Here is a 27,261-nt window from a genome sequence, read left to right on the forward strand (position 1 = left end):
TATAATGGAATGGCCAGCAAAGTCACCAGATCACAACCCTATTGAGCTGTTGTGGGAGCAGCTTGACCGTATGGTACGTAAGAAGTGCCCATCAAGCCAAACCAGCTTGTGGGAGGTGCTTCAGAAAGCATGGGGTGAAATCTCTTCAGATTACCTCAACAAATTGACAACTAGAATACCCAAGGCTGTAATTGCTCAAAATGAAGGATTCTTTGATGAAAGCAAAGTTTGAAGGACACAATTATTATTTAAATTAAAAATCATTATTTATAACCTTGTTCAACGTCTTATATTTCCTATTCAATTTGCAACTCATTTCATGTATGTTTTCATGGAAAACAACGACATTTCGAAGTGACCCCAAACTTTTGAACGGTAGTGTACATGTATGTAGAGGTAAAGTGACTATGCATGGGTAATAAACAAAGAGTATCAGCAGAGTAAAAATGGGGGTGGAGGTTAATGCAAATAGTCCGAGTAGCCATTTGATTAGCTTTTCAGGAGTCTTATGGCTTGGGGGTAGAAGCTGTTAAGAAGCCTTTTGAACCTAGAGTTAGTGCTCCGGTACCGCTTGCCGTGCGGTAGCAGAGAGAACAATCTATGACAAGGGTGGCTGGAAATTTCTTGTGCTCGGCCCTCCAGAGGCCTTCCTCTGACACTGCCTGATATAGAGGTCCTGGATGGCAGGAACCTTGGCCCCAGTGATGTACTGGGCCAAACACATTACCCTCTGTAGTGCCTTGCGGTCGGAGGCCAAGCAGTTGCCATACCAGGTGGTGATGCAACCAGTCAGGATGCTCTCGATGGTGTAGCTGTAGAACTTTTTGATCTGAGGACCCATAACAAATCTTTCCATTCTCCTGAGGGGGAATAGGCATTGTCGTGCCCTCTTCACAACTGTCTTGGTGTGTTTGGACCATGAAAGTTTGTTGGTGATGGGGACACCAAGGAACTTGAAGCTCTCAACCCGCTCTACTACAGCCCCGTCGATGAGAATGGGGGCGTGTTCGGTCCTCCTTTTCCTGTAGTCCACAATCATCTCCTTTGTCTTGATCACATTGAGGGAGAGGTTGTTATCCTGGCACAACACTGCCAGGTCTCTGACCTCCTCCTTATAGGCTGTCTCATCGTTGTCGGTGATCAGGCCTACTACCACTGTTGTGTTGTCGGTAAACTTAATGATGGTGTTGGAGTTGTGCTTGGCCATGCAGTCATGGGTGAACAGGGAGTACAGGAGGGTACTGAGCAAGCACCCGAGGGTCCCCCATGCTGAGGATCAGCGTGGCAGAGGTGTTGTTACCTACCCCTACTACCTGGGGGCAGCCCGTCAGGAAGTCTAGGATCCAGTTGCAGAGGGAGGTGTTAAGTACCAGGGTCCTTAGCTTAGTGATGAGTTTTGAGGGCACTATAGTGTTGAACGCTGAGCTATAGTCAATTCTCACGTAGGTGTTCCTTTTGTCCAGGTGGGAAATGGCAGTGTGGAGTGCCATAGAGATTGCATCATCTGTGGATCTTTTGGGGTGGTATGCAAACTGTAGTGGGTCTAGGGTTTCAGGGATAATGGTGTTGATGTGAGACATGACCAGCCTTTCAAAGCACTTCATGGCTACATACATGAGTGCTACGGGTTGGTAGTCGTTTAGGCACGTTGGTGTTCTTGGGCACAGGGACTATGGTGGTCTGCTTGAAACATGTTGGTATTATAGACTCGGTCAGGGACAGGTTGAAAATGTCAGTGAAGACACTTACCAGTTGGTCAGCGCATGCTCGGAGTACACGTCCTGGTAATCTGTCTGGCCCTGCGGCCTTGTGAATGTTAACCTGTTTTACTCACATTGGCTACGGAGCGAGCATAGAGGTTATTTAGCTCGTCTGGTAGGCTCGTGTCACTAGGCAACTCGCGGCTGTGCTTCCCTTTGTAGTCTGTTTGCAAGCCCTGCCACATCCAGTGGCATCCAGTTTGCAAGCCCTGCCACATCCAATTTGCAAGCCATGCCACATCCAGTTTGCAAGCCCTGCCACATCCAACAAGCGTCAGAGCCAGTGTAGAACGATTCAATCTTAGTCCTGTATTGACGTTTTGCCTGTTTGATGGTTCGTCAGAGGGCATTGCGGGATTTCTTATAAGTGTCTGGGTTAGAGTCCCGCTCCTTGAAAGCGGCAGCTTTACCCTTTAGCTCAGTGCGGATGTTGCCTGTAATCCATGGCTTCTGTTTGCGGTATGTACGTATGGTCACTGTGGGGACAACGTCATCGATGCACTTATTGATGAAGCCAGTGACTGATGGGATGTACTCCTCAATGCCATTAGAAGAATCCCGGAACATATTCCAGTCTGTCCTAGCAAAACAGTCCTGTAGCTTAGCATCCTCGTTATCTGACCACTTCCTTATTGAGCGAGTCACTGGTACTTCCTGTTTAAGTTTTTGCTTTAAGCAGGAATCAGGAGGATAGAGTTATGGTAAGATTTGCCAAATTGAGGGCGAGGGAGAGCTTTGTACTCTGTGTGTGGAGTAAAGGTGGTCTAGAGTTTTTTTTCCCTCTGGTTGCATATTTAACATGCTGGTAGAAATGAGGTAAAACAAATTTAAGTTTCCATGCATTAAAGTCCCCGGCCACTAGGAGCACCGCCTCTGGATGAGCATTTTCTTGTTTGCTTATCGCCTTATACAGCTCGTTGAGTGCCGTCTTAGTGCCAGCATCGTTTTGTGGTGATGAATAGACAGCTACAAAAAATATAGATGAGAACTCTTGGTAAATAGTGTGGTCTACAGCTTATCATGAGATACTCTACCTCAGGTGAGCAAAACCTTGAGACTTCCTTAATATTAGATTTCGTGCACCAGCTGTTATTTACAAATAGACATAGACTGCCACCCCGTGGTTTACCGGATGCAGCTGTTCCATCTTCCCGATGGACCGAAAACCAAGCTAGCTGTATGTTATCCATGTCGTCGTTCAGCCACGACTCGGTGAAACATAAGATATTAGAGTTTTTAATGTCCCGTTGGTAGGATAATCTTGATCGGAGCTCATCCATTTTGTTACCCAATGATTGCACGTTGGCTAATAGGACTGATGGTAGAGGGGGATTACTCACTAGCCGTACTTACAAGGCACCCCGACCTTCGTCACCGATATCTCCGTCTCTTCATCATACGAATGACGGGGATTTGGGCCTTGTCGGGTGCCTGAAGTAAATCCTTCGCGTCCGACTTGTTAAACGAAAAGATCTTCGTCCAGTATGAGGTGAGTAATCGCTGTCCTGATCTCCAGAAGCTCTTTTCGGTCATAAGAGACGGTGGCAGAAACATTATGTACAAAATAAGTTACAAAAAAAACACACAATAGCACAATTGGTTAGGAGCCCGTAACATAGCAGCCATCTCCTCCTGGTGCCATCATACATACTGTCTCCTTTTGGACATACTGTCTCCTTTAGGATACACTGTCTCCTTTAGGACACACTGTATGTATGTTTACCTGCGGCTGTGTGTGTGTGTGTACCTGTGGCTGATGATGAAGACTGTGGTAGAGATGAGCAGTAGAACCACACCCCCACTGATTGACAGTAGGAGAAGGGTGGAGTTAGCGGCATTACCAATCAGAGGCAAGGGATCTGACAGGGGGAGGAGACAACAAGTCACAAACCAGGATGTTTTCATTAAAAAACAGGTACATCTTTTTTTATCAATATCCCTTGCTCTATAAAAATAGACAAATAGAACATAGTGTTGTACCTGAGTTGGTGGAAAACTCAAAGGGGGCGCTGAACTCTCCGTATCCGGCGGCCGTGCGAGCGCGCACGTGAAAGACGTACACAGTGAGTGGGTTCAGCCCAGTGATATCAGCACTACGGGATGCCGTCTTCATAATGCGGTAGGACCTCTCCTTCTGATTCTGATTGGATAGGAGGAAAAGAGGTGAGGGATGTGTCAATGTCCACTATATGAAGCGTTCCAATATACAGTACATCATACTAAAATACAACCCATTATAATTGGCAAGCAAAAAGAAAATGGGTAAGAGATGAGAACATGATTCTAAAATGTAACTTGAAGTTGCAGAACAATGTTTTCTGTGTGGGTCTGGAGGGAAATCCCTCTCCCTATGGCCTATAATCACATAACCATTCAAGCAAGGACACACACAAAAACATTGCCACAGTCACAAATCCCTCCCACAGCTTGCCCATCTCTTATCTACATGCCTCAAACTCTCTCTTTTTCTCTCCCAACATATTTTATCTCGTATTATCTCTCCCTCCATTTCTGCAGGTTAGCGTTTTGTGTAACTGATCTTGTTCTGGAGGCAGCTCTGCTGGCACAGCCACAAGTCACAACATTGTAACCCTAACCACACTGCTAACCCTAAACTTAAATTAAGAACAAAAAATATATTTTTGTTTTCATGAATTTTTACACTCAGTTCCGCCTCCAGGACAAGACTCATGACAATAAATGTCAACCTGCTACATTTCTCCTTCTATCCATTTCTGTGTCAAACACAAGGAAGGCTTTGAAGATAGTTTATTGGTTATTTTATAGGTCTATTGATAACAGTTGAAGCAGTTGAAGCAGGTGAAAACTTATACACTCACAGATACACATAACACACAAACACACAGTTACAATAGGTTTCCACAGAATATCTGATTTCTGAACCGCGGTTCCCACGAGACACCTTACCTTCTCGTAGTACTTGACCTCGTACTCAAGGATGACCCCATTGGGCCGGTCGGGCTGTTGCCATGCCAAGGACACACCGTGCCTGGTGACATCACTGGCCTGGATGGACGTGACTGGGGAGGGAGCTATGTGAGAGAGTGGGAGAGAGAGAGAGAGGAGAGAAAGAGGGGTACACAAGTTGAAGAATGAACACATCTTAACAACCGCTTGCTTAACCCGGAATCCAACCGGACCAATGTGTCGGAGGAAACACTGTTCAACTGACGACTGCTGTCAGCCTGCAGGCACCCGGCCCCTCCACAAGGAGTCGCTAGAGCGCGACGAGCCAAGTAAAGCCCCCCCCCGGCCAAACCCGGACAATGCTGGGCCAATTATGTGCCGCCCTATGAGACTCCTGATAACGGCCGGTTGTGATACAGCCTGGGATCAAACCTAGGTCTGTAGCGAAGCCTCTAGCACTGCGATGTAGTGCCTTAGACCGCTGCACCACTCAGGAGGCCCATGGCTTCTACATTCTATTGAACGGTCCTGAATGGTTTACCAGAATAGTTAAGACACAATGGCATAACAAATGTATAGAAAAATGCTTCAAGCTACAGGCTTGACAGGAAAGAACCGCATCACTTAATGTTGGATGGCAATCACAACGACCCAATTCACCACAGAGTCCTGGATGACATGGCACCTTTGTCTAGGAAACAGGTCTCACCTCATTTCATCCTGTCTTTCTATCCCTCTAATATCGTCTTCCTCTCCCCCCATGTCCCAGTGTTATTGTGGTAATCACTCTGGCATACTGACCTTCAGGAGAAGAGAGTTATGTCACTGGTCTATGTGACTCTCTGGAATTATGATACTGACTCACTAAAGACAGAAAATTGTTATTTCAGAGTGTATGAGTATTGACTGACTCTGGTTAGTTCCCATACTACTCTTTTAACACCCAGTAGGTGACGATATACTACACAAGAAGACAACACACTTCCATCAGGCAGTTAAAGTAGGTGTGTCTACCGCTATCTGTGACTCAAAGACATTTTACATTTAATATTACACAGAAAATACTAGAGTGAGTGGATTGTGTTACACACAGACACACACATTTTACATACAGTAAAACACATACACACACCTCATCTGACTCACACTCCCGAACAAGATAAAATGAAACACCTCATAAAACTTACAGTCCTCCTAACTGTAAAGAGAAGTTGTCAAACGAGCAGACCTTCTCCCAGAACACACACACGCGCACACACACAAACACACACAGTTGAAGTCAGAAGTTTACATACACCTTAACCAAAAACATTTAAACTCAGTTTAACAATTCCTGACATTTAATCCTATTAAAAATTCCCTGTCTTAGGTCAGTTAGGATCACCACTTTATTTTAATTATGTGAAATGTCAGAATAATAGTAGAGAGAATTATTTATTTCAGCTTTTATTTATTTCATCACATTCCCAGTGGGTCAGAAGTTTACATACACTCAATTAGTATTTGGTAGCATTGCCTTTAAATTGTTTAACTTGGGTCAAACATTTCAGGTAGCCTTTCACAAGCTTCCCACAATAAGTTCGTGAATTTGGGCCCATTCCTCCTGACAGATCTGGTGTAACTGAGTCAGGTTTGAAGGCCTCCTTGATCGAACACGCCTTTTCAGTTCTGCCCAAAAATTTTCTATGGGATTGAGGTCAGGGCTTTGTGATGGCCAGTCCAATACCTTGACTTTGTTGTCCTTAAGCCATTTCGACACAACTTTGGAAGTATGCTTGGGGTCATTGTCCATTTGGAAGACCCATTTGCGACCAAGCTTTAACTTTCTGACTGATGTCTTGAGATGTTGCTTCAATATATCCACATAATTTCCCTTCCTCATGAAGCCATCTATTTTGTGAAGTGCACCAGTCCCTCCTGCAGCCAAGCACCCCCACAACATGATGCTGCCAACCCCGTGCTTCACGGTTGGGATGGTGATCTTCGTCTTGCAAGCCTCCCCGTTTCCTCCAAACATAACAATGGTCATTATGACCAAACAGTTCTATTTTTGTTTCATCAGACCAAAGGACATTTCTCCAAAAAGTATGATCTTTGTCCCCATGTGCAGTTACAAACCATAGTCTGTTTTTTTTATGTATGTTTTGGAGCAGTGGCTTCCTCCTTGCTGAGCGGCCTTTCAGGTTATGTCGATATAGGACTCGTTTTACTGTGGATATAGATACTTTTGTACCGGTTTCCTCCAGCATCTTCACAAGGTCCATTGCTGTTGTTCTGGGATTGATTTGCACTTTTCGCACGAAAGTACGTTCATCTCTAGGAGACAGAACACGTCACCTTCCTGAGCGGTATGACAGCTACGTGGTCCCATGGTGTTTACACTTGCATACTATTGTTTGTACAAATGAACGTGGTACCTTCAGGCGTTTGGAAATTGCTCCCAAGGATGAACCAGACTTGTGGAGGTCTCCAATTTTTTTTTTTAGTTCTTGGCTGATTTCTATTCATTTTCCCATGATGTCAAGCAAAGAGGCACTGAGTTTGAAGGTAGGCCTTGAAATACATCCACAGGTACACCTCCACTTGACTTAAATGATGTCAATTAGCATATCAGAAGCTTCTAAAGCCATGACATCATTTTCTGGAATTTTCCAAGTTTTGTGTATGTAAACTTCTGACCCACTGGAATTGTGATACAGTGAATTATAAGTGAAATAATCTGTCTGTAAACAATTGTTGGAAAAATTAATTGTGTCATGCACAAAGTAGATGTCCTAACCGACTTGCCCAAACTATAGTTTGTTAACAAGAAATTTGTGGAGAGGTTGAAAAACGAGTTTTAATGACTCCAACCTAAGTGTATGTAAACTTCCGACTTCAACTGTATTTATCATTAGGCTGTATGTATTTTTAGATATTGGCCTATTATAAATGTGTATTATTCTCGCGTCACCAGCTTTATTGCAAAAAGACATACAAATGCACACAACTTTAAGCTATATATTCAATTGAAAGAGGTAATAAACTGCCTATTCATCCGCACAGCAATTGATAAAACAGTACCATGTTTGCAAAGCAAGTGTTTCTGAGCGTATGTCAATATTACACGGGTGAGCTAACGGTTCCAGAAACCAGGAATGGAGACAGGCTCTATAGTCAATATTACACGGGTGAGCTAACGGTTCCAGAAACCAGGAATGGAGACAGGCTCTATAGTCAATATTACACGGGTGAGCTAACGGTTCCAGAAACCAGGAATGGAGACAGGCTCTATAGTCAATATTACACGGGTCAGCTAACGGTTCCAGAAACCAGGAATGGAGACAGGCTCTATAGTCAATATTACACGGGTCAGCTAACGGTTCCAGAAACCAGGAATGGAGACAGGCTCTATAGTCAATATTACACGGGTCAGCTAACGGTTCCAGAAACCAGGAATGGAGACAGGCTCTATAGTCAATATTACACGGGTCAGCTAACGGTTCCAGAAACCAGGAATGGAGACAGGCTCTATAGTCAATATTACACGGGTCAGCTAACGGTTCCAGAAACCAGGAATGGAGACAGGCTCTATAGTCAATATTACACGGGTCAGCTAACGGTTCCAGAAACCAGGAATGGAGACAGGCTCTATAGTCAATATTACACGGGTCAGCTAACGGTTCCAGAAACCAGGAATGGAGACAGGCTCTATAGTCAATATTACACGGGTAAGCTAACGGTTCCAGAAACCAGGAATGGAGACAGGCTCTATAGTCAATATTACACGGGTCAGCTAACGGTTCCAGAAACCAGGAATGGAGACAGGCTCTATAGTCAATATTACACGGGTGAGCTAACGGTTCCAGAAACCAGGAATGGAGACAGGCTCTATAGACCTCTATATATGAATGACTGTGTCCAACACACCACCTGGTGTTCTGTTGGGCATCTACTGACCCCAAAATATTTCTCAATGACAAGTATTGCTAAATCAGAAGGTTTAATGAAATACAGGCAGGCACTACATTAGTACATTACAAAACAGCTCGCTGAATCAAGCATGATGGTCTTGTAAGTATAATAGCAAAGCTTGTTATCATATGATTAAAAGCTTGAAAAGGTAGTGGAATGGGATTAGTGTGATGTGGGAAGAATCCAATACTTTACCTTGTATGTGGTACAAATCACATTATTGTGGGAGAACCTCATCTAAGAGTATGAATTAGGCTGTTTGAGAAGGTTTGAATTCTAAGCAACCTGCCTCCACATAGTTCACATAGTTTGAAGTACAATACCAACATAGCTACTGTAGTAGGTCAAAGCTGTGTGCTAGAAAACCTTAGTAGAGCATGGGTGAAGTAGGTATCGTGGTGCTCATGTGAATTTCCTTTCTTTTTCGGCTTCAGACAAATGCCTACTTCTCATTTAAAACTTTGTTTTTTGTTTTTAATAGCCTATACTGTTAATTATGGCTGCATTGGTCAGAATCTGCCACAATATCAATGTTGCCAGCTAAGGTATATGAGGGGATAGTAGGGCTAGTTGGACAAGGCTATCTGAACGTGCACATGATGGAAGTTAAAGGTAGCCTAATATTAATTATTTAACAGGAAAAAAAGACTATTATGTGACTAAAATGGCTGTGACTAAAACTAGACTAAAATTGTCCAGTGTTTTAGTCGACTGATAATAAGTAAAACTAACAAAGGATGCAACCTCATTCTTTCTTTCTCTCTATCACACTGTTTACTGAGTTTGTGTGGAAATGCTGAGTGATTTCTGTTACACACACACACACACGCACGCACGCACGCACAGTAAGAGGAGCAATAGACAAGTATTGTGTTACTGAGGCATCTAAACATCAACCTAAACCAATTACATGACGACTCCACTGTGGTATTATGTTTATGTCACTGAGACAAGTCACTCCTTGAGAGAGGAGACAAACACTAAATTCAATTAAACCAACCCGCTTCAGAAACTCTGAAACAGACATGGAATAAACACAGTCCTGCTGGGCCCCTTAAAACACACATACACTCTCCCTCCACTTACTTCTAAACTCTCTCACACACACACAAACTCACCGGCCTGGTTGGTGGTGAGAGTGACAGACACACTTTCTCTTGCCCCTGCAGTGTGGCCTTGGGAAACCCCGTTGCGGGCGCCGATGGTGAAGGTGTAGCGTGTGTGTGCCTGCAGCTCGCTCACACACACTCTGGTGGCCCCTAGGCCGCTCTGCTGGGGGGAGAAGAGGACGTCTGGGCCGCAGGGCAGGCAGAGCTGGGCCCCAAGAGGCCCGTCAGGACCCCCAAGGCTACCAGCCTCTCCAAGTTCACTCCCAGACGAACTCCCAATCTGAGTTTGATTCCCGGTTTGACTCCCAGGGTAACTCTCAGGACCGTGGCAGAGCAGGCAGTCCACACGGTATCTGATGTCAGTTCTCCCTCCAAGCCTGAGGGGTGCGCTCCACTCTAGAACCACTGATGTCTCGTTGACCTCTGAGATCAGCTGCTGTGGAGCAGAGGGGGGTTCTGGGATAAATAGGACAGGGAGGTTGAGTTAGAAATAATATTGTGGTTATGCTTACATACAGTGCCTTGCAAAAGTATTCACCCCCCTCGGCATTTTTACTATTTTGTTGCATTACAACCTGTAACTTAAATTGATTTTTATTTAAATAGTCCAAATTGGTGAAGTGAAAAAAAAATACTTGTTTCATAAAATTCAAAAAAATTAAAACCGGAAAAGTGGTGCGTGCATATGTATTCACCCCCTTTGCTATGAAGCCCCTAAATAAGATCTGGTGCAACCAATTACCTTCAGAAGTCACATAATTAGTTATATAAAGTCCACCTGTGTGCAATCTAAGTGTCACATGATCTCAGTCCTCCGTCTGTCTCTCTCCTCTCAGTCCTCCCACTATACTGATCCAATGACTTAAGAGTAATACACCATGTCCTAAGTGGGATGAATAGTCCTCAGTAACATCTCTCTCTTTCTCCCCCTCCCCTCTCTCTCTCTCTCTCTCTCTCTGTAAATATGTTCTGACTGAGACCTTGGTCTGTTTGTCATAAACTTAATTATGCCTATATACAGCACATGGTTCACCCAGTCAGCCTGAGAAAACACATAGAACACACACACACACAACAGAACAACAATAAGTACCAAAAAGGAACGTACAGTGGCTTGCGAAAGTATTCACCCCCCTTGGCATTTTTCCTATTTTGTTGCCTTACAACCTGCAATTAAAATATATTTTGGGGGAGTTTGTATCATTTGGTTTACACAACATGCCTACCACTTTGAAGATGCAGAATATTTTTTATTGTGAAACAAACAAGAAATAAGACAAACAGAACTTGCGCATGCATAACTATCCCCCCCCCCCCCCCCCCCCCAAATTCAATAGTTTGTAGAGCCACCTTTTGCAGCAATTACAGCTGCATGTTTCTTGGGGTATGTCTCTCTAAGCTTGGCAAATCTAGCCACTGGGATTTTTGGCCATTCTTCAAGGCAAAACTGCTCCAGCTCCTTCAAGTTGGATGGGTTCCGCTAGTGTACAGCAATCTTTAAGTCATACCACAGATTCTCAATTGGATTGAGGTCTGGGGTTTGACTAGGCCATTCCAAGACATTTAAATGTTTCCCCTTAAACCACTCGAGTGTTGCTTTAGCAGTATGCTTAGGGTCATTGTCCTGCTGGAAGGTGAACCTCCATTCCAGTCTCAAATCTCTGGAAGACTGAAATAGGTTTCCCTCAAGAATATCCCTGTATTTAGAGCCATCCATCATTCCTTTAATTCTGACCAATTTTCCAGTCCCTGCCGATAAAAACATCCCCACAGCATGATGCTGCCACCACCATGCTTCACTGTGAGGATGGTGTTCTCAGGGTGATGAGAGTTGTTGGGTTTGCGCCAGACATAGCATTTTCCTTGATGGCCAAAAAGCTAAATTTTAGTCTCATCTGACTAGAGTACCTTCTTCCATATGTTTGGGGAGTCTCCCACATGCCTTTTGGCGAACACCAAACGTGTTTGCTTATTTTTTTCTTGAAGCAATGGCTTTTTTCTGGCCAGTCTTCCGTAAAGCCCAGCTCTGTGGAGTGTACGGCTTAAAGTGGTCCTATGGACAGTGTCAAGGTGTGTATGAAGGCGAAGTCGGGTGCAGGGGAGCAGAGTATGATTAAATAAAGCGCACTTTATTATAGTTCCAAACCGGGAGCACAACAAAACAAACGCGCTCAAAAAACGGAACAATAAAGTAAAGCGCTTAACAAACATTACTTGACATGAAGACAATTACACACAAAACATGATGGGAAACAGAGGATTAAATACAAGTAGATTGATTGGGGAAATGAAAACCAGGTGTGTATGAAAACAAGACAAGACAAATGGATATATGAAAAATGGAGCGGCGATGGCTAGAAAGCCGGTGACGTCGATCGCCGAACGCCGCCCGAACAAGGAGAGGAGCCGACTTCTGCGGAAGTCGTGACAGACAGATACTCAATTTCCGCTGTGGGGCTTTGCAGCTCATTCAGGGTTATCATTGGTCTCTTTGTTGCCTCTCTGATTAATGCCCTCCTTGCCTGGTCCATGAGTTTTGGTGGGCGGCCCTCTCTTGGCAGGTTTGTTGTGGTGCCATATTCTTTCCATTTTTTATAATGGATTTAATGGTGCTCCGTGGGATGTTCAAAGTTTCGGATATTTTTTTATAACCCAACCCTGAGCTGTACTTCTCCACAACTTTGTCCCTGACCTGTTTGGGAGAGAGAGGCAACAAAGAGACCAATGATAACCCTGAAGGAGCTGCAAAGCCCTGAAGGAGCTGCAAAGCGGAAGGTTCACCTTCCAGCAGGACAATGACCCTAAGCATACTGCTAAAGCAACACTTGAGTGGTTTAAGGGGAAACATTTAAATGTCTTGCAATGTTTCACAATAAAAAATATTCTGCATCTTCAAAGTGTTAGGCATGTTGTGTAAACCAAATGATACAAACTCCCCAAAAATATATTTTAATTGCAGGTTGTAAGGCAACAAAATAGGAAAAATGCTAAGGGGGGTGAATACTTTCGCAAGCCATTGTTGTCACGTTCCTGACCTGTTTTCCTTGTTTTTGTATGTGTTTAGTTGGTCAGGGCGTGAGTTGGGGTGGGCATTCTATGTTATGTGTTTCTATGTTGGGTTAAATGTGTTGCCTGATATGGTTCTCAATTAGAGGCAGGTGTTTGACGTTTCCTCTGATTGAGAACCATATTAAGGTAGGCTGTTCTCACTGTTTGTTTGTGGGTGATTGTTCCTGTGTCTGTGTCTGTTGCACCACACGGGACTGTTTCGTTTGTTCGTTCGTTTGGCTAGTCTTTCCTGTTTGTGCGTTCTTCGTGTCTATGTAAGTTCTCAAGTTCAGGTCTGTCTACGTCGTTTTGTTGTTTTGTTTCTATTCAAGTGTTCTTCGTATGTTCGTCTTTGCTTTAATAAATATTCATTATGTCATCAAACAACGCTGCGTTTTGGTCCGACCCTTACTCCTTCTCCTCATCCGAGGAGGAGGAATTAGACAGCCGTTACAATTGTAGGTTCCTTTTTGGTACTTATTGTTGTTCTGTTGTGTGTGTGTGTGTTCTATGTGTTTTCTCAGGCTGACTGGGTGAACCATGTGCTGTATATAGGCATAATTAAGTTTATGACAAACAGACCAAGGTCTCAGTCAGAACATATTTACAGAGAGAGAGAGAGAGAGAGAGAGAGAGAGGAGGGGGAGAAAGAGAGAGATGTTACTGAGGACTATTCATCCCACTCAGGACATGGTGTATTACTCTTAAGTCATTGGATCAGTATAGTGGCAGGACTGAGAGGAGAGTGACAGAGGGAGGACTGAGAGGAGAGAGACAGAGGGAGGCGTGAGAGAGAGAGACAGAGGGAGGCGTGAGAGAGAGAGAATGAGGAGAAATAAAGGATGGAGTAAGTAGAAAAGAGAGGAGAAAAAGTTTGAGTTACCCCTATGGGGAAATACAGTGTGTGTGTGTCCATGTGTTCTTACGTGTGCAGGGCATAGATGCAGGGTCAGTCTCAGAGCGGTAGTATCCTGGGTTGCAGTCACAGACAGTAGCCCCCGCCTTCTCTGAGTGACTGTGTGGAGGACACTCAGAACATGCTCCGTCTGTAGACACAGCTCTGTAGAAACCAACCTTACACGCTGCAGAGAGACAGATTCAATGACTTGTCCTTCTATCAACAAATGCATTGACATACTACTTAGTTTGACATAACCCCCATGGTGTGTGTGTGAGAAAGGTGGGGCTAACAGTGTTTGTGTGTGTGTGTGTTTGGGGGGGGAGATGATGACAGAATGACACACTCATCAGCATAGGAAGTATTCCTATAGGAATGTCCCTGTAATTACTCTGTAATTACCTCTAATGCTCTCTCTCTATCTCTCTCTCTCTCTCTTTCTCTCTAATGCTCTCTCTTTAATGCTCTCTAATGCTCTCTCTTTCTAATGCTCTCTAATGCTCTCTCTTTCTAATGCTCTCTAATGATCTCTCTTTAATGCTCTCTAATGCTCTCTCTTTCTAATGCGCTCTAATGCTCTCTCTTTCTATTGCTCTCTAACGCTCTCTCTTTAATGCTCTCTAATGCTCTCTCTTTAATGCTCTCTAATGCTCTCTCTTTCTAATGCTCTCTTTCTTTCTAATGCTCTCTTTCTTTCTAATGCTCTCTCTCTAATCTTCTCTCTCTCTTTCTAATGCTCTCTCTAATCCTCTCTCTCTCTCTCTTTCTTTCTAATGCTCTCTCTAATCCTCTCTCTCGCTCTCTCTAATGCTCTCTCTTTCTTTCTAATGCTCTCTCTCTTTCTAATGCTCTCTCTCTTTCTAATGCTCTCTCTCTCTAATCTCTCCAATGCTCTCTCGCTTTCTCTCTAATGCTCTCTCTCTTTCTAATGCTCTCTCGCTCTAATCCTCTCTTTCTTTCTAATGCTCTCTCTCTCTTTCTCTCTAATGCTCTTTCTTTGTAATGCTCTCTCTTTCTAATGCTCTCTCTCTCTTTCTTTCTAATGCTCTCTCTCTAATGCTCTCTCTCTTTCTTTCTAACGCTCTCTCTCTAATCCTCTTTCTCTCTCTCTAATGCCCCTTGCTTTCTTTCTCTCTAATACGCTCTCTCTTTCTCTCTAATGCTCTCTCTATATCTTTCTTTTTCTAACGCTCTCTCTAATACTCTCCCTCTCTTTCTCTCCAATCCTATCCCCCTCTTTCTCTCTAATCCGCTCTTTCTTTCCCTTTGTGCTCTCTTTCTTTCTCTCTGAGGCCCTCTCTTTCTCTCTCTAATACTCTCTCTCTTTCTTTCTAATGCTCTCTCTTTTGCTCTCTTTCTCTCTAATGCTCTCTCCTTCTCTTTCTAATGCTCTCTCCCTCTCTTTCTAATGCGCTCTCCCTCTCTTTCTAATGCGCTCTCCCTCTCTTTCTAATCAGCATAGGAAGTATTTCTATAGGAATGTCCCTGTAATTACTCTGTAATTACCTCTAATGCTCTCTCGCTATCACTCTCTCTCTCTCTTTCTCTCTAATGCTCTCTCTTTAATGCTCTCTAATGCTCTCTCTTTCTAATGCTCTCTAATGCTCTCTTTAATGCTCTCTAATGCTCTCTCTTTAATGCTCTCTAATGCTCTCTCTTTCTAATGCTCTCTAATGCTCTCTCTTTAATGCTCTCTAATGCTCTCTAATGCTCTCTCTTTAATGCTCTCTAATGCTCTCTCTTTCTAATGCTCTCTTTCTTTCTAATGCTCTCTTTCTTTCTAATGCTCTCTCTCTAATCCTCTCTCTCTAATCCCCTATCTCTCTCTTTCTAATGTTCTCTCTAATCCTCTCTCTCTCTTTCTTTCTAATGCTCTCTCTAATCCTCTCTCTCTCTCTCTCTCTCATGCTCTCTCTCTCTTTCTTTCTAATGCTCTCTCTCTAATCCTCTTTCTCTCTCTCTAATGCTCTCTCTCTCTCTTTCTAATGCTCTCTCTCTAATGCTCTCTCTCTCTAATCTCTCTAATGCTCTCTCGCTTTCTCTCTAATGCTCTCTCTTTCTAATGCTCTCTCTCTTTCTAATGCTCTCTCCCTCTCTTTCTAATGCTCTCTCCCTCTCTTTCTAATGCTCTCTCTAATTCCCTCTCTCTATCACTCTCTCTCTAATGCCCTCTCTCTCTCTCTCTCTCTCTAATGCCCTCTCGCTCTTTCACTCTAATGCTCTCGCTCTAATGCCCCCTCTCTCTCTCTAATGCTCTCTCTTTCTTTCTAATAATCTCACTCTCTTTCTAATGCTCTCTCTATTTCTCTCCAATGCTGTCCCTCTTTCTTTCTCTCTAATAATCTCTCTCTCTTTCTAATGCCCTCTCTATTTCTCTCCAATGCTCTCCCTCTTTCTTTCTCTCTAATAATCTCTCTCTCTTTCTAATGCCCTCTCTATTTCTCTCCAATGCTTTCTCTTTCTTTCTCTCTAATAATCGCTCTCTTATGCTCTAATGTCCTCTCGCTTTATTTCGCTCTAATCCTCTCTAACGCTTTCTCTCTTTTTTTCTAATGCTCTCCAGTACTCTCTCTTTCTCTCTAACTAATGCTCTCTCTCAAATTCAAATTCAAGCTGCTTTATTGGCATGAAAAACATTGTGTCAATATTGCCAAAGCAAAAATGTATACAATATACATTGTAATAAAATAAAATAATAATATAAAATGGTCGTAAATAATAATACACAATTAAATACAAAAATAACAACAATATAGTAGAAATGTAATAAATATAAAAATCTAAACATGGAAAATGAAACTTTAACTTAGAACTAAATAACTGTCATCTTCACCATTACATCAGTACTACAACTACCATCATCATTACTACTACTACCACCACCACCACCATCATTAAACTGCTATCATTACCATCACCCTACTACCCGTACCACTACTATTTGGAATGATAAACAACAATAATAATAGTAAGAACAATAATAGTAATAACAATAATAACAATAATGCTAATAATAAGTAAGTTACTATTTACTATGTAGATGTTATTATTCAGTGTCCCTCAGGCTATGGCAGGCAAATACATATTTGGCTGCAAGAGAAGCCATTGATCCTTCGCCCATGAGTATTTTTAGTTTTTCCTCTGGGTTTAGTAAGTTAAAATTTGGAATAAATGTTGTAACGATTCTCCTCTTCTCTTTTTCTACAACATAGAAAAAAACATAGACTGCACACCCCAACTCACGCCCTGACCAAACTAAAATAGAGACATAAAAAAAGGAACTAAGGTCAGGACGTGACTGTACCACCCCCCCAAAGGTGCGGACCCCGGCCGCAAAACCTAAACCCATAGGGGAGGGTCTGGGTGGGCATCTGTCCACGGTGGCGGCTCTGGCGCGGGACATGGACCCCATTCCACCATAGTCTTGGCCCACTTAAGTGGCGCCTTTGGAGCGGCGACCCTCGCGCCGACCTCGGACTGGGGACCCTTGTAGCGGGCCCCGAATAGACGGGAGACCCCGGCAGCTCCTGACTGACGGGCGGCTCCTGACAGACGGGCGGCTCCGGCAGCTCAGGGCAGACGGGCTGCTCCGGCAGCTCAGGGCAAACGGGCTGGGGACCCTTGTAGCGGGCCCCGAATAGACGGGAGACCCCGGCAGCTCCTGACTGACGGGCGGCTCCTGACAGACGGGCGGCTCCGGCAGCTCAGGGCAGACGGGCTGCTCCGGCAGCTCAGGGCAGACGGGCTGCTCCGGCAGCTCAGGGCAGACGGGCGGCTCCGGCAGCTCAGGGCAAACGGGCGGCTCCGGCAGCTCAGGGCAGACGGGCGGCTCCGGCAGCTCAGGGCAGACGGGCGGCTCCGGCAGCTCAGGACAGACGGGCAGCTCTGGCCTGGAGAGAGAACCTGGGGGGAGGAGACAGAGAGACAGCCTGGTGCTTGGGGCTGCCACAGGACCCACCAGGCTGGGAAGACCTACAGGAGGCCTGGTGTGTGGAGGCACCGGATGGACCGGGCTGTGGGGGAGTACTGGAGCCCTGGTGCGCAGCCTTGGCACCACTCCTCCAGGCTGGATGACCACTTTAGCCCGGACCCTCCAGAGTGCAGGCACAGGTTGAACCGGGCTGTGGGTGAGCAGTGGAGATCTGGTGCATACTACTCGCACCTCTCCCTTAGGCTCAATGCCCACATTCGCCCGGCACGGGCGGAGCGCAGGCATAGGACGCACTGCACCCTCCCAGCGCCCCGGAGACACAGCACGCAGAGCAGGATTCCCTGGGCCGAAACGACGTACCGGAGACCAGACACGCTGAGCCGGCACAACACGCCCTGGCTGGATGCCCACTCTCGCATGGCACTTGCGGGGGGCTGGCCTATAGCGCTCTGGGCTATGAGCGCGTACTGGCGACACCGTGCGCTCCACCGCATAACACGGTGCCTGACCAGTACAACGCTGCTTTCGGTAAGCACGAGGAGTGGGCTCAGGTCTCCAACCTGACTCCGCCACACTCCCCGTGTGCCCCCTCCCCCAATTTTTTTGGGGCTGCCTCTCGTGCCTGTCGCGCTGCCGTGCTACCTCATATAGCCGCCGCTCAGCTTTCGCTGCCTCCAGCTCTTCTATGGGGCGGCGATATTCCCCAGCCTGTGCCCAGGGTCCCTTACCGTCTAGTATCTTCTCCCAAGTCCAGGAGTCCAGAACCCTCTGCTCCTGGTTACCATGCTGCTTGGTCCTTTTTTGGTGGGTAGTTCTGTAACGATTCTTCTCTTCGTCTGAGGAGGAGTAGGAAATATCGGACCAATGTGCAGCGTGGTACGTATCCATAATATCTTTTAATGAGAATGAATACAAAACACAAAAAGAACAACAGAATCAAAATGAAAACCGAAAGAGTCCCGAATGGTGCAAACACTGAAACGGAAAACAACTACCCACAACCCATAGTGGGAAAACAGGCTACCTAAGTATGATTCTCAATCAGAGACAACGAACAACAGCTGCCTCTGATTGAGAACCATACCATAAGGCCTCCCGGGTGGCGCAGTGGTCTAGGGCACATCTGGGTTCACGCCCAGGCTCTGTCGCAGCCGGCCGCAACCGGGAGGTCCGTGGGGCGACGCACAATTGGCATAGCGTCGTCCGGGTTAGGGAGGGTTTGGCCGGTAGGGATATCCTTGTCTCAGTATGTAAAAATGTAATAAAATGTATGCACTCTACTGTAAGTCGCTCTGGATAAGAGCGTCTGCTAAATGACTAAAATGTAAATGTAATACCAGGCCAAACACAGAAATACAACAACAAATACTGCCAACCCCAACTCACGCCCTGACCAAACTAAAATAGAGACATAAAAAAAGGAACTAAGGTCAGGACGTGACAAATGTAGTCATTTCTGTGAATAATGAATCTCTTGGTGAGGAATATTTCTCACAGTAAAGGAGAAAGTGCATCTCTGTTTCTACCTCCCCTGTCAGGCAGTGACCACATACACGCTACTCTTTGGGTCGCCATCTCTTTTTATGTCTGCCGGTTTCTATTGCCAATTGGTGGTCACAGCCTGTACTTGGTAAGGATCTGTCTCTGCTTCATATCTCTGACAGAGTAGAGATAATCAGCCAATTCATATTCTTTGTTTAGGGTCAGATAGCAATTTAGTCGGCTTCGGGATTTTGTTTCGTTTTTCCAATGTTGTAAATATGAGTCATTTGATTGGTTCATGATTTTGTTTATTTGAATGATTTCTTTTGAAGCAGTGCTGGTGTCAGCTTGGTTGGTTAGGTCCAACACTAGCTGACTGAGAGGGCTCGTTTCTGGGCTCAGCTCTTGGGTTTGAAGTGCTTTAAATTGCAGACTTGAATTTGGACGTGAATTTAGATGTAGCCAAGATTTTAATTAACTTTTAAGAATTTTCATTACCACTGGAAAGCGGCCCAATTCTGCCCTACATGCATTAGTTGGTGTATTTCTCTGGACTTGAATTTTCCAACAGAATTCTGCATGTAGGGCTTCAATTAGATGTTTGTCCCACATATTAAAGTCCAGTTTGAGTGGCCCCCAAACCTCACGTCCGTAAAGAGCTATTGGTAGGATTACACTGTCAAATATTTTGGTCCTAATTGGGATGTTGATATTGAATAATTACATTTTTATTGCATACAGTGCTCTGCAGGCTTTTTCTTTGAGAGCATTCACTGCCATATTAACTTCTTGTCAATAGGGGGTGCTGTTAGCACTTTGTAATAATGACGTTCCCAAATTAAACTGCCTCGTACTCAATTCTTGCTCGTACAATATGCATATTATTATTACTATTGGATAGAAAACACTCTCTAGTTTCTAAAACCGTTTGAATTATATCTGTGAGTGAAACAGAACTGGACTTAGAGCAATTTTCCTATGTGTATGTGAGAATGCCAAATTTTCCAAGCTGCTCTGAGACCTGTGTATAACTCTGCCTGTCTTCTATTGGTTGAGATGCACTGCATACGCCTTCCCCTGGTTGTTAGCGAATAGGGAGACTTAAAATGGAGTCTCTACGTAGATCTCAAAGGTTATAAATCACTTGGCAAAGACATGTCTGGTCTTTTCCCTCTTCGCTCTGACGCACTGAGGACCTTGGCACATTGTACTAGAACCATCGGTTATAGATCTTAGACATTTCCGGCTGTGTTTTTATTCGATATAGGCTTTAAAGACATCATAATCTTGTTATTTTGAACCGAATTATATCAGTTTATGTCAGTATATTGCGATTTTCGGGTATTTATTTTCGTGGCGTTGTAGGAAGTTTGGTATCTCTGGCTCAAATGCTAATGTTTACTGCTAATTGCAACGTTGAAGAGGACGTTCTCCAACCTAGCAACGATTCTTTTGGACAAAGGACACCTTTCCCAAGATTCTGATGAGAGTTCATCAAAAAGTAAGAACTATTTATGCTGATAATTCGTTGTTCTGTTGACAAATGTCAAATAATAATTCCGCCATGAATTTCGGTGCGTCTCGCTTTAGCGCACGCTGTATGCTTGAAGTAACGTTAATTTAAAAAATGTAACCCAGCGATTGCATTAAGAACTAATTTGTCTTTCAATTGCTGTCCAACCTGTATTTTTTTAGTCAAGTTTATGAATAGTTTTCGATTAGAATAGGTGCCTCTCCAAGATGGCGCGGGACAGATTGCTTGAGGTTTTGGACACTAATCACATTGTATAAGCACGATTTGTGCCGCTAAATATGCACATTTTCGAACAAACTCTATATGCATTGTGTAATATGATGTTATAGGACTGTCATCTGAAGAATTCTGAGAAGGTTAGTGAAAAAATTTATATATTTTGGTGGTTTATACGTTATCGCTATTTTTGCCTTGAATCAATGCTGTTGTGATGTTTGCTATTGTGGTAAGCTAATATAACGCTATATTGTGTTTTCGCTGTAAAACACTTAGAAAATCTGAAATATTGGCTGGATTCACAAGATCTGTGTCTTTCATCTGCTGTACGCTGTGTATTTTTAAGAAATGTTTTATGATGAGTAATTAGCTAATACACGATGGTCTCTGTAGTTATTCTAGTCGCTTTGGTGAGAGTTGTGATAGTGGCTGCAATGGTAAACTATGATTTATACCTGAAATATGCACACTTTTCTATCAAAACATATGCTATACAATAAATATGTTATCAGACTGTCATCTGATGAAGTTGTTTCTTGGTTAGTGGCTATTTATATCTTTATTTGGTCGAATTTGTGATAGCTACTGATGGAGTAAAAACATGGTGGAGTAAAGAAGTGGTGTCTTTTGCTAACGTGGTTAGCTAATAGATTTACATATTGTGTCTTCCCTGTAAAACATTTTAAAAATCAGAAATGATGGCTGGATTCACAAGATGTGTATCTTTCATTTGGTGTCTTGGACTTGTGATTTCATGAACATTTTATTATATGATATCCCTGTGGCTTTAGGCTAGGCTATGCTAGTCAGCTTTTTTGATGGGGGTGCTCCCGGATCCGGGTTTGTGAGGCGTTAGAGGTTAAAGTTTCCCGATGCAGATATGGTCAGACCAAGGTGTTGTTCAGGGTGAATTTATATTTGTATTTCTGACATCTGTTTATTTTGTGAAAAATCATGATTACATTTTTTTTTAAATTTACTGCCAGGGCCCAATTATGGCAATATTGTTCTAGAATGTGAAGGTTCTGTTGAAGACCTTCTTTGGTTGGTGATAGAAGTACCAAATCATCAGCATATAGCAGGTATTTCACCTCTGTGTGAGTCCTGGGGCTGGAGAATGGTCCAACATATCTGCTAATTCATTGATATAAATGTTGAAAAGATTTGGACTCAAACTGCAGCCTCGTCTCACACCTCGACGTTGTGATAATAATTCTGTTCTTTGGTTTTATATTTTTATTGCACACTTGTTTTCTGTGTACATACATTTTATTAAGTCATACACCTCACCACCAAGCCCACTTTGGAGAATTTTGTAGAATAGCCCTTCATGCTTTATTGACTTTAAAAAGCATTCGATCATATTTGGCAAGCAAAGATTTTGGCCGCATTTTTTTGGTGGACTTGTTTATTAATTATTGTGTGTAAGGTTGGTCAGGGGAGGGGAAAAAGGGGAGAAAGCCAATTTGAAATTTTTTCTTGATGAAAGGTTTGAATTCTTGAATTCAAAATGCTACCTTTCCCAAGTTGATGTTTACGCAAATTCCCCTGTAATTATTGGGGTCTGATTTGTCTCCACTTTTGTGCATAGGGGAGATGAGCCCCTGGTTCCAGACATCAGGGAAACAGCCAGAAGTTAAAATGTTGAAATATTTAAGCACAGCATTTTGCAACTCAGGTGTGCTGTTTTTCAGCATTTCATCTCTCTCTCTAATCCTCTCTATCTATCTAATGCTCACTTTCTCTCTAATCATCTCTCTATCTATCTAATGCTCACTTTCTCTCTAATCCTCTCTCTATCTATCTAATGCTCACTTTCTCTCTAATCCTCTCTCTATCTATCTAAAGCTCACTCTCTAATCCTCTCTATCTATCTAATGCTCACTTTCTCTCTAATCCTCTCTCTATCTATCTAAAGCTCACTCTCTAATCCTCTCTCTATCTAATGCTCTCGCTCTCTCTCTCTAATGCTCTCGCTCTCTCTCTCTAATGCTCTCGCTCTCTCTCTCTAATGCTCTCGCTCTCTCTCTCTAATGCTCTCGCTCTCTCTCTCTAATGCTCTCGCTCTCTCTCTCTCTAATGCTCTCTCTCTCTCTCTAATGTTCTCTCTCTCTCTAATGCTCTCTCTCTCTCTCTCTCTCTCTAATGCTCTCGCTCTCTCTCTCTAATGCTCTCGCTCTCTCTCTCTAATGCTCTCGCTCTCTCGCTCTAATGCTCTCGCTCTCTCTAATGCTCTCGCTCTCTCTAATGCTCTCGCTCTCTCTCTCTCTCTAATGCTCTATCTCTCGCTCTAATGCTCTCTCTCTCGCTCTAATGCTCTCTAATGCTCTCTCTCTAATTCTCTCTCTCTCTCTAATGCTCTCTCTCGCTCTAATGCTCTCTCTCGCTCTAATGCTCTCTAATGCTCTCTCTCTAATTCTCTCTCTCTCTAATGCTCTCTCTCTCTCGCTCTAATGCTCTCTCTCTCGCTCTAATGCCCTCTCTCGCTCTAATGCTCTCTCTCGTTAATGCTTCTCTCTCTAATGCTCTCGCTCGCTCTCTCTAATGCTCTCGCTCTCTAATGCTCTCGCTCTCTAATGCTCTCGCTCTCTAATACTCTCGCTCGCTCTCTCTAATGCTCTCGCTCTCTAATGCTCTCGCTCTCTAATGCTCTCGCTCTCTCTAATGCTCTCGCTCTCTCTAATGCTCTTGCTAATGCTCTCTCTCTCTAGCTAATAATCTCTCTCTCTGTAATGCTCTCTCTTTCTTTCTCTCTAATAATCTCTCTAATGCTCTCTTCCTTTCTTTCTAATCCTCACTCTCTTCCTTTCTCTCTAATCCTCGCTCTCTTCCTTTCTCTCTAATCCTCGCTCTCTTCCTGTCTCTCTAATCCTCGCTCTCTAATGCTCTCTCTTTCTAATGCTCTCCTCTCTAATCCTCTCGCTCTTTCATGGTCTCTAATGCTTTCTCTAATGCTCTCTTTCGCTCTAATGCTCTCTCTTTTGCTCTCTCTCACTATTCCACATCTCTTGCTGCTGACATCGCCTCTCAATTCAAGGGGCTTTATTGGTATGGGAAACATATGTTTACATTGCCAAAGCAAGTGAAATGGAAAAGCAAGTGAAATGGAAAAACAAAAGTGAAATAAACAATCAAAAGTGAACAGTAAATATTACACTCACACAAGTTCCAAAATAATAAAGAAATGTCAGAAGTCATATTATGTCTATTTACAGTGTTGTGACGATGTGCAAATAGTTAAAGTAAAAAAAGGGAAAATAAATAAACATAAATATGGGTTGTATTTACAATGGTGCTTATTCTTCACTGGTTGCCTTTTTCTTGTGGCAACAGGTCACAAATATTGCTGCTGTGATTGCACACAGTGGTATTTCAGCCAATAGATATGGGAGTTTATCAAAATTGGATTTGTTTTCTAATTCTTTGTGGGTCAATGTAATCTGAGGGAAACATGAGTCTCGAATATGGTCATACATTTGGCAGGAGGTTAGGAAGTGCAGCTCAGGTTCCACCTCATTTTGTGGGCAGTGTGCACATAGCCTGTCTTCTCTTGAGAGCCAGGTCTTCCCATGGCGGCCTTTCTCAATAGCAAGGCTATGCTCACTGAGTCTGTACATAGTCAAAGCTTTCCTTCATTTTGGGGTCAGTCACAGTGGTCAGGTATTCTGCCACTGTGTACTCTCTGTTTAGGGCCAAATAGCATTATAGTTTGCTCAGTTTTTTTGTTAATTCTTTACAATGTGTCAAGTAATTATCTTTTTGTTTTCTCATGATTTGGTTGAGTCTAATTGTGTTGCTGTCCTGGGGCTCTGTGGGGTCTGTTTGTGTTTGTGAACAGAGCCCCAGTTCCAGCTTGCTTAGGGGGCTCTTCTCCAGGTTAATTTCTCTGTAGGTGATGGCTTTGTTATGGAAGGTTTGGGAATCACTTCCTTTTAGGTGGTTGTAGAATTTAACATGTCTTTTCTGGATTTTGATAATTAGTGATATCGGCCTAATTCTGCTCTGTATGCATTATTTGGTGTTTTACGTTGTACGCAGAGGATATTTTTGCAGAATTTTGCATACGGAGTCTCAATTGGTGTTTATCTTATTTTGTGAATTCTTGGTTGGTGAGCAGACCCTAGACCTCACAACCATAAAGGGCAATGGATTCTATAACAGATTCAAGTGTTTTTAGCCAGATCCTAAATGGTATGTCACATTTTATGTTCCTTTCGATGGCATAGAAGGCCCTTATTGCCTTGTCTCTCAGATCGTTCACAGCTTTGTGGAAGTTACCTGTGGCTGTGATGTTTAGGCCGAGGTATGTATTGTTTTTTGTGTGCTCTAGGGCAACTCCAGATGGAATTCGTATTTTTGGTCCTGGCAACTGGACCTTTTTTGGAACACCATTATTTTTGTCTTACTGAGATTTACTGTCAGGGCCCAGGTCTGACAGAATCTGTGCAGAAGATCTAGGTGCTGCTGTAGGCCCTCCTTGGTTGGGGACAGAAGCACCTGATCATTAGCAAACAGTATTCATTTGACTTCAGATTCTAGTAGGGTGAGGTCGGGTGCTGCAGACTGTTCTAGTACCCTCGCCAATTCGTTGATTTATATGTTGAATAAGGTGGCTGCATCCGTGTCTCAACCCACGACCCTGGGGAAATAAATTTGTTTTTTGCCAATTCTAACCGCACACTTGTTTGTGTACATGGATTTTATGATGTCGTATGTTTTTCCCCCAACACCACTTTCCATTCATTTGTATAGCAGACCATGCCAAATTGAGTCACCAAAAGCATGAGAAGATGTTGCATTTGTTTTGGTTTGTTTGTCAGTTAGGGTGTGCAGGCTGAATACGTGGTCTATCGTACGGTAATTTGGTAAAAAGCCAATTTGACATTTTCTCAGTACAGTGGTTCCTCCTTTAAAAGTTGCCAGCTTGCACCGCGGGACTTAGAGGTACCCAGCGTCACGGATTCATTGCTCCAGACCACCACAAGGGGGAGTTAGAACACCATTATGCATTTGGGTCCTAAGGTTTTTATATGACTAATCATATCTAGAGGTTCCAATGACGAATTTGACACGAGCCACCCGTCCCTGGTGACTTTCTTCAGCAAAGATGGCTGACAAAACATTACGGTGGAAGCAAAATGTAAGTAATTATAACATCATAATGAGTCAAGCAAAAAATGTACACTTGAGAGGAATACGTTAGTTAACGTAGAGACAAATGATTGTGCATATTTTTTTGTCATAAAGTTAATTTATGAAAATCGCTATTTATCAAGATAGCTGTCTAGCTAACGTTAGCCAGCTAGCGAGCTGGTGTTATTACATGAGTATGACATTGCAATTCATGTTGTGCATATTTTTTTGTCATAAAGTTAATTTATGAAAATCGCTATTTATCAAGTTAGCTGACTAGCTAACGTTAGCCAGCTAGCTAGCTGGTGTTATTACATGAGTATGACATTGCAATTCATGTTGTTTAATGTTTTAGTGACTCCTGAGAAAACCAGCAACAGTGGATGCAAAGAATCTATCTAGCTAAAGCATTTACTGCAAATTGAATGTACAATTGTGTAAGCTTGCCTTTCCGTGCAATGCAGTATAAGTAACATAGCTATCTAACTATTTACTTGCTTATTGTGTAGTGGAGGATAAAAATAACTGTATGCCTATGGATGTGCAGTATGACGCAACTTTTAAAGGAGGAACCACTGTACATTGTTTTCACTGAGGAAATGTACAAGTCTGCTGTTAATGATAATGCAGAGGATTTTCCCAAGGTTGCTTTTGACGCATATCCCAAGGTAGTTATTGGGGTCAAATTTGTCTCCACTTTGTGGATTGGGGTTATCAGTCCTCTCTCTCTGTCTCTCAAACACAAAGGAATGCTTTAAAGATTGTTATAGTTTTTTTATAGCTCAATTAAGCACTGATAGCATAAAAAGACGCACACACAGACACAGGTGTGAGGGGTGGCGAGTCCTCTTCTGGCTGTGCCGCGTGGAGATTAGAAGGTGTGAGGGGTGGCGAGTCCTCTTCTGGCTGTGCCGCGTGGAGATTAGAAGGTGTGAGGGGTGGCGAGTCCTCTTCTGGCTGTGCCGCGTGGAGATTAGAAGGTGTGAGGGGTGGCGAGTCCTCTTCTGGCTGTGCCGCGTGGAGATTAGAAGAGTGCATCAAATCAAATGTTATTGGTCGGATACACATATTTATCTGATGCTATTGCAGGTTTAGTGAAATGCTTGTGTTCCTAGCTCCAAAAGTGCAGTAATATCTAACAAAAATGTCCATTAAGGCCGACTCGTTCTTCAAGATATTCAAACGTTCATAGATGACCAGCAGGGTTAAATAATAATCACAGTGGTTGTAGAGGGTGCAACACGTCAGCACCTCAGGAGTAAATGTCA

At 43.5% G+C, this 27,261-nt stretch overlaps 1 protein-coding gene across 2 annotated transcripts in view; it reads right to left on the minus strand.

The window, feature by feature from the left end:
• Positions 1-27,261, minus strand: part of LOC120055638 (ephrin type-A receptor 4-like) — a 66,080-nt gene that overhangs the window by 12,224 nt on the left and 26,595 nt on the right. For both annotated transcript variants that reach the window (XM_039003529.1, XM_039003528.1), the window contains exons 5-10: positions 13,726-13,881; positions 10,076-10,207; positions 9,761-10,000; positions 4,689-4,813; positions 3,741-3,900; positions 3,508-3,619 (exon numbers count right to left, since the gene is read on the minus strand). In XM_039003529.1, the coding sequence (XP_038859457.1) occupies positions 3,508-3,619; positions 3,741-3,900; positions 4,689-4,813; positions 9,761-10,000; positions 10,076-10,207; positions 13,726-13,881 (925 nt within the window). The remainder of the gene's footprint in view (positions 1-3,507; positions 3,620-3,740; positions 3,901-4,688; positions 4,814-9,760; positions 10,001-10,075; positions 10,208-13,725; positions 13,882-27,261) is intronic.

The sequence above is a fragment of the Salvelinus namaycush genome, chromosome 11 (genome assembly GCF_016432855.1).
Source record: "Salvelinus namaycush isolate Seneca chromosome 11, SaNama_1.0, whole genome shotgun sequence".
NCBI lineage: Eukaryota > Metazoa > Chordata > Actinopteri > Salmoniformes > Salmonidae > Salvelinus > Salvelinus namaycush.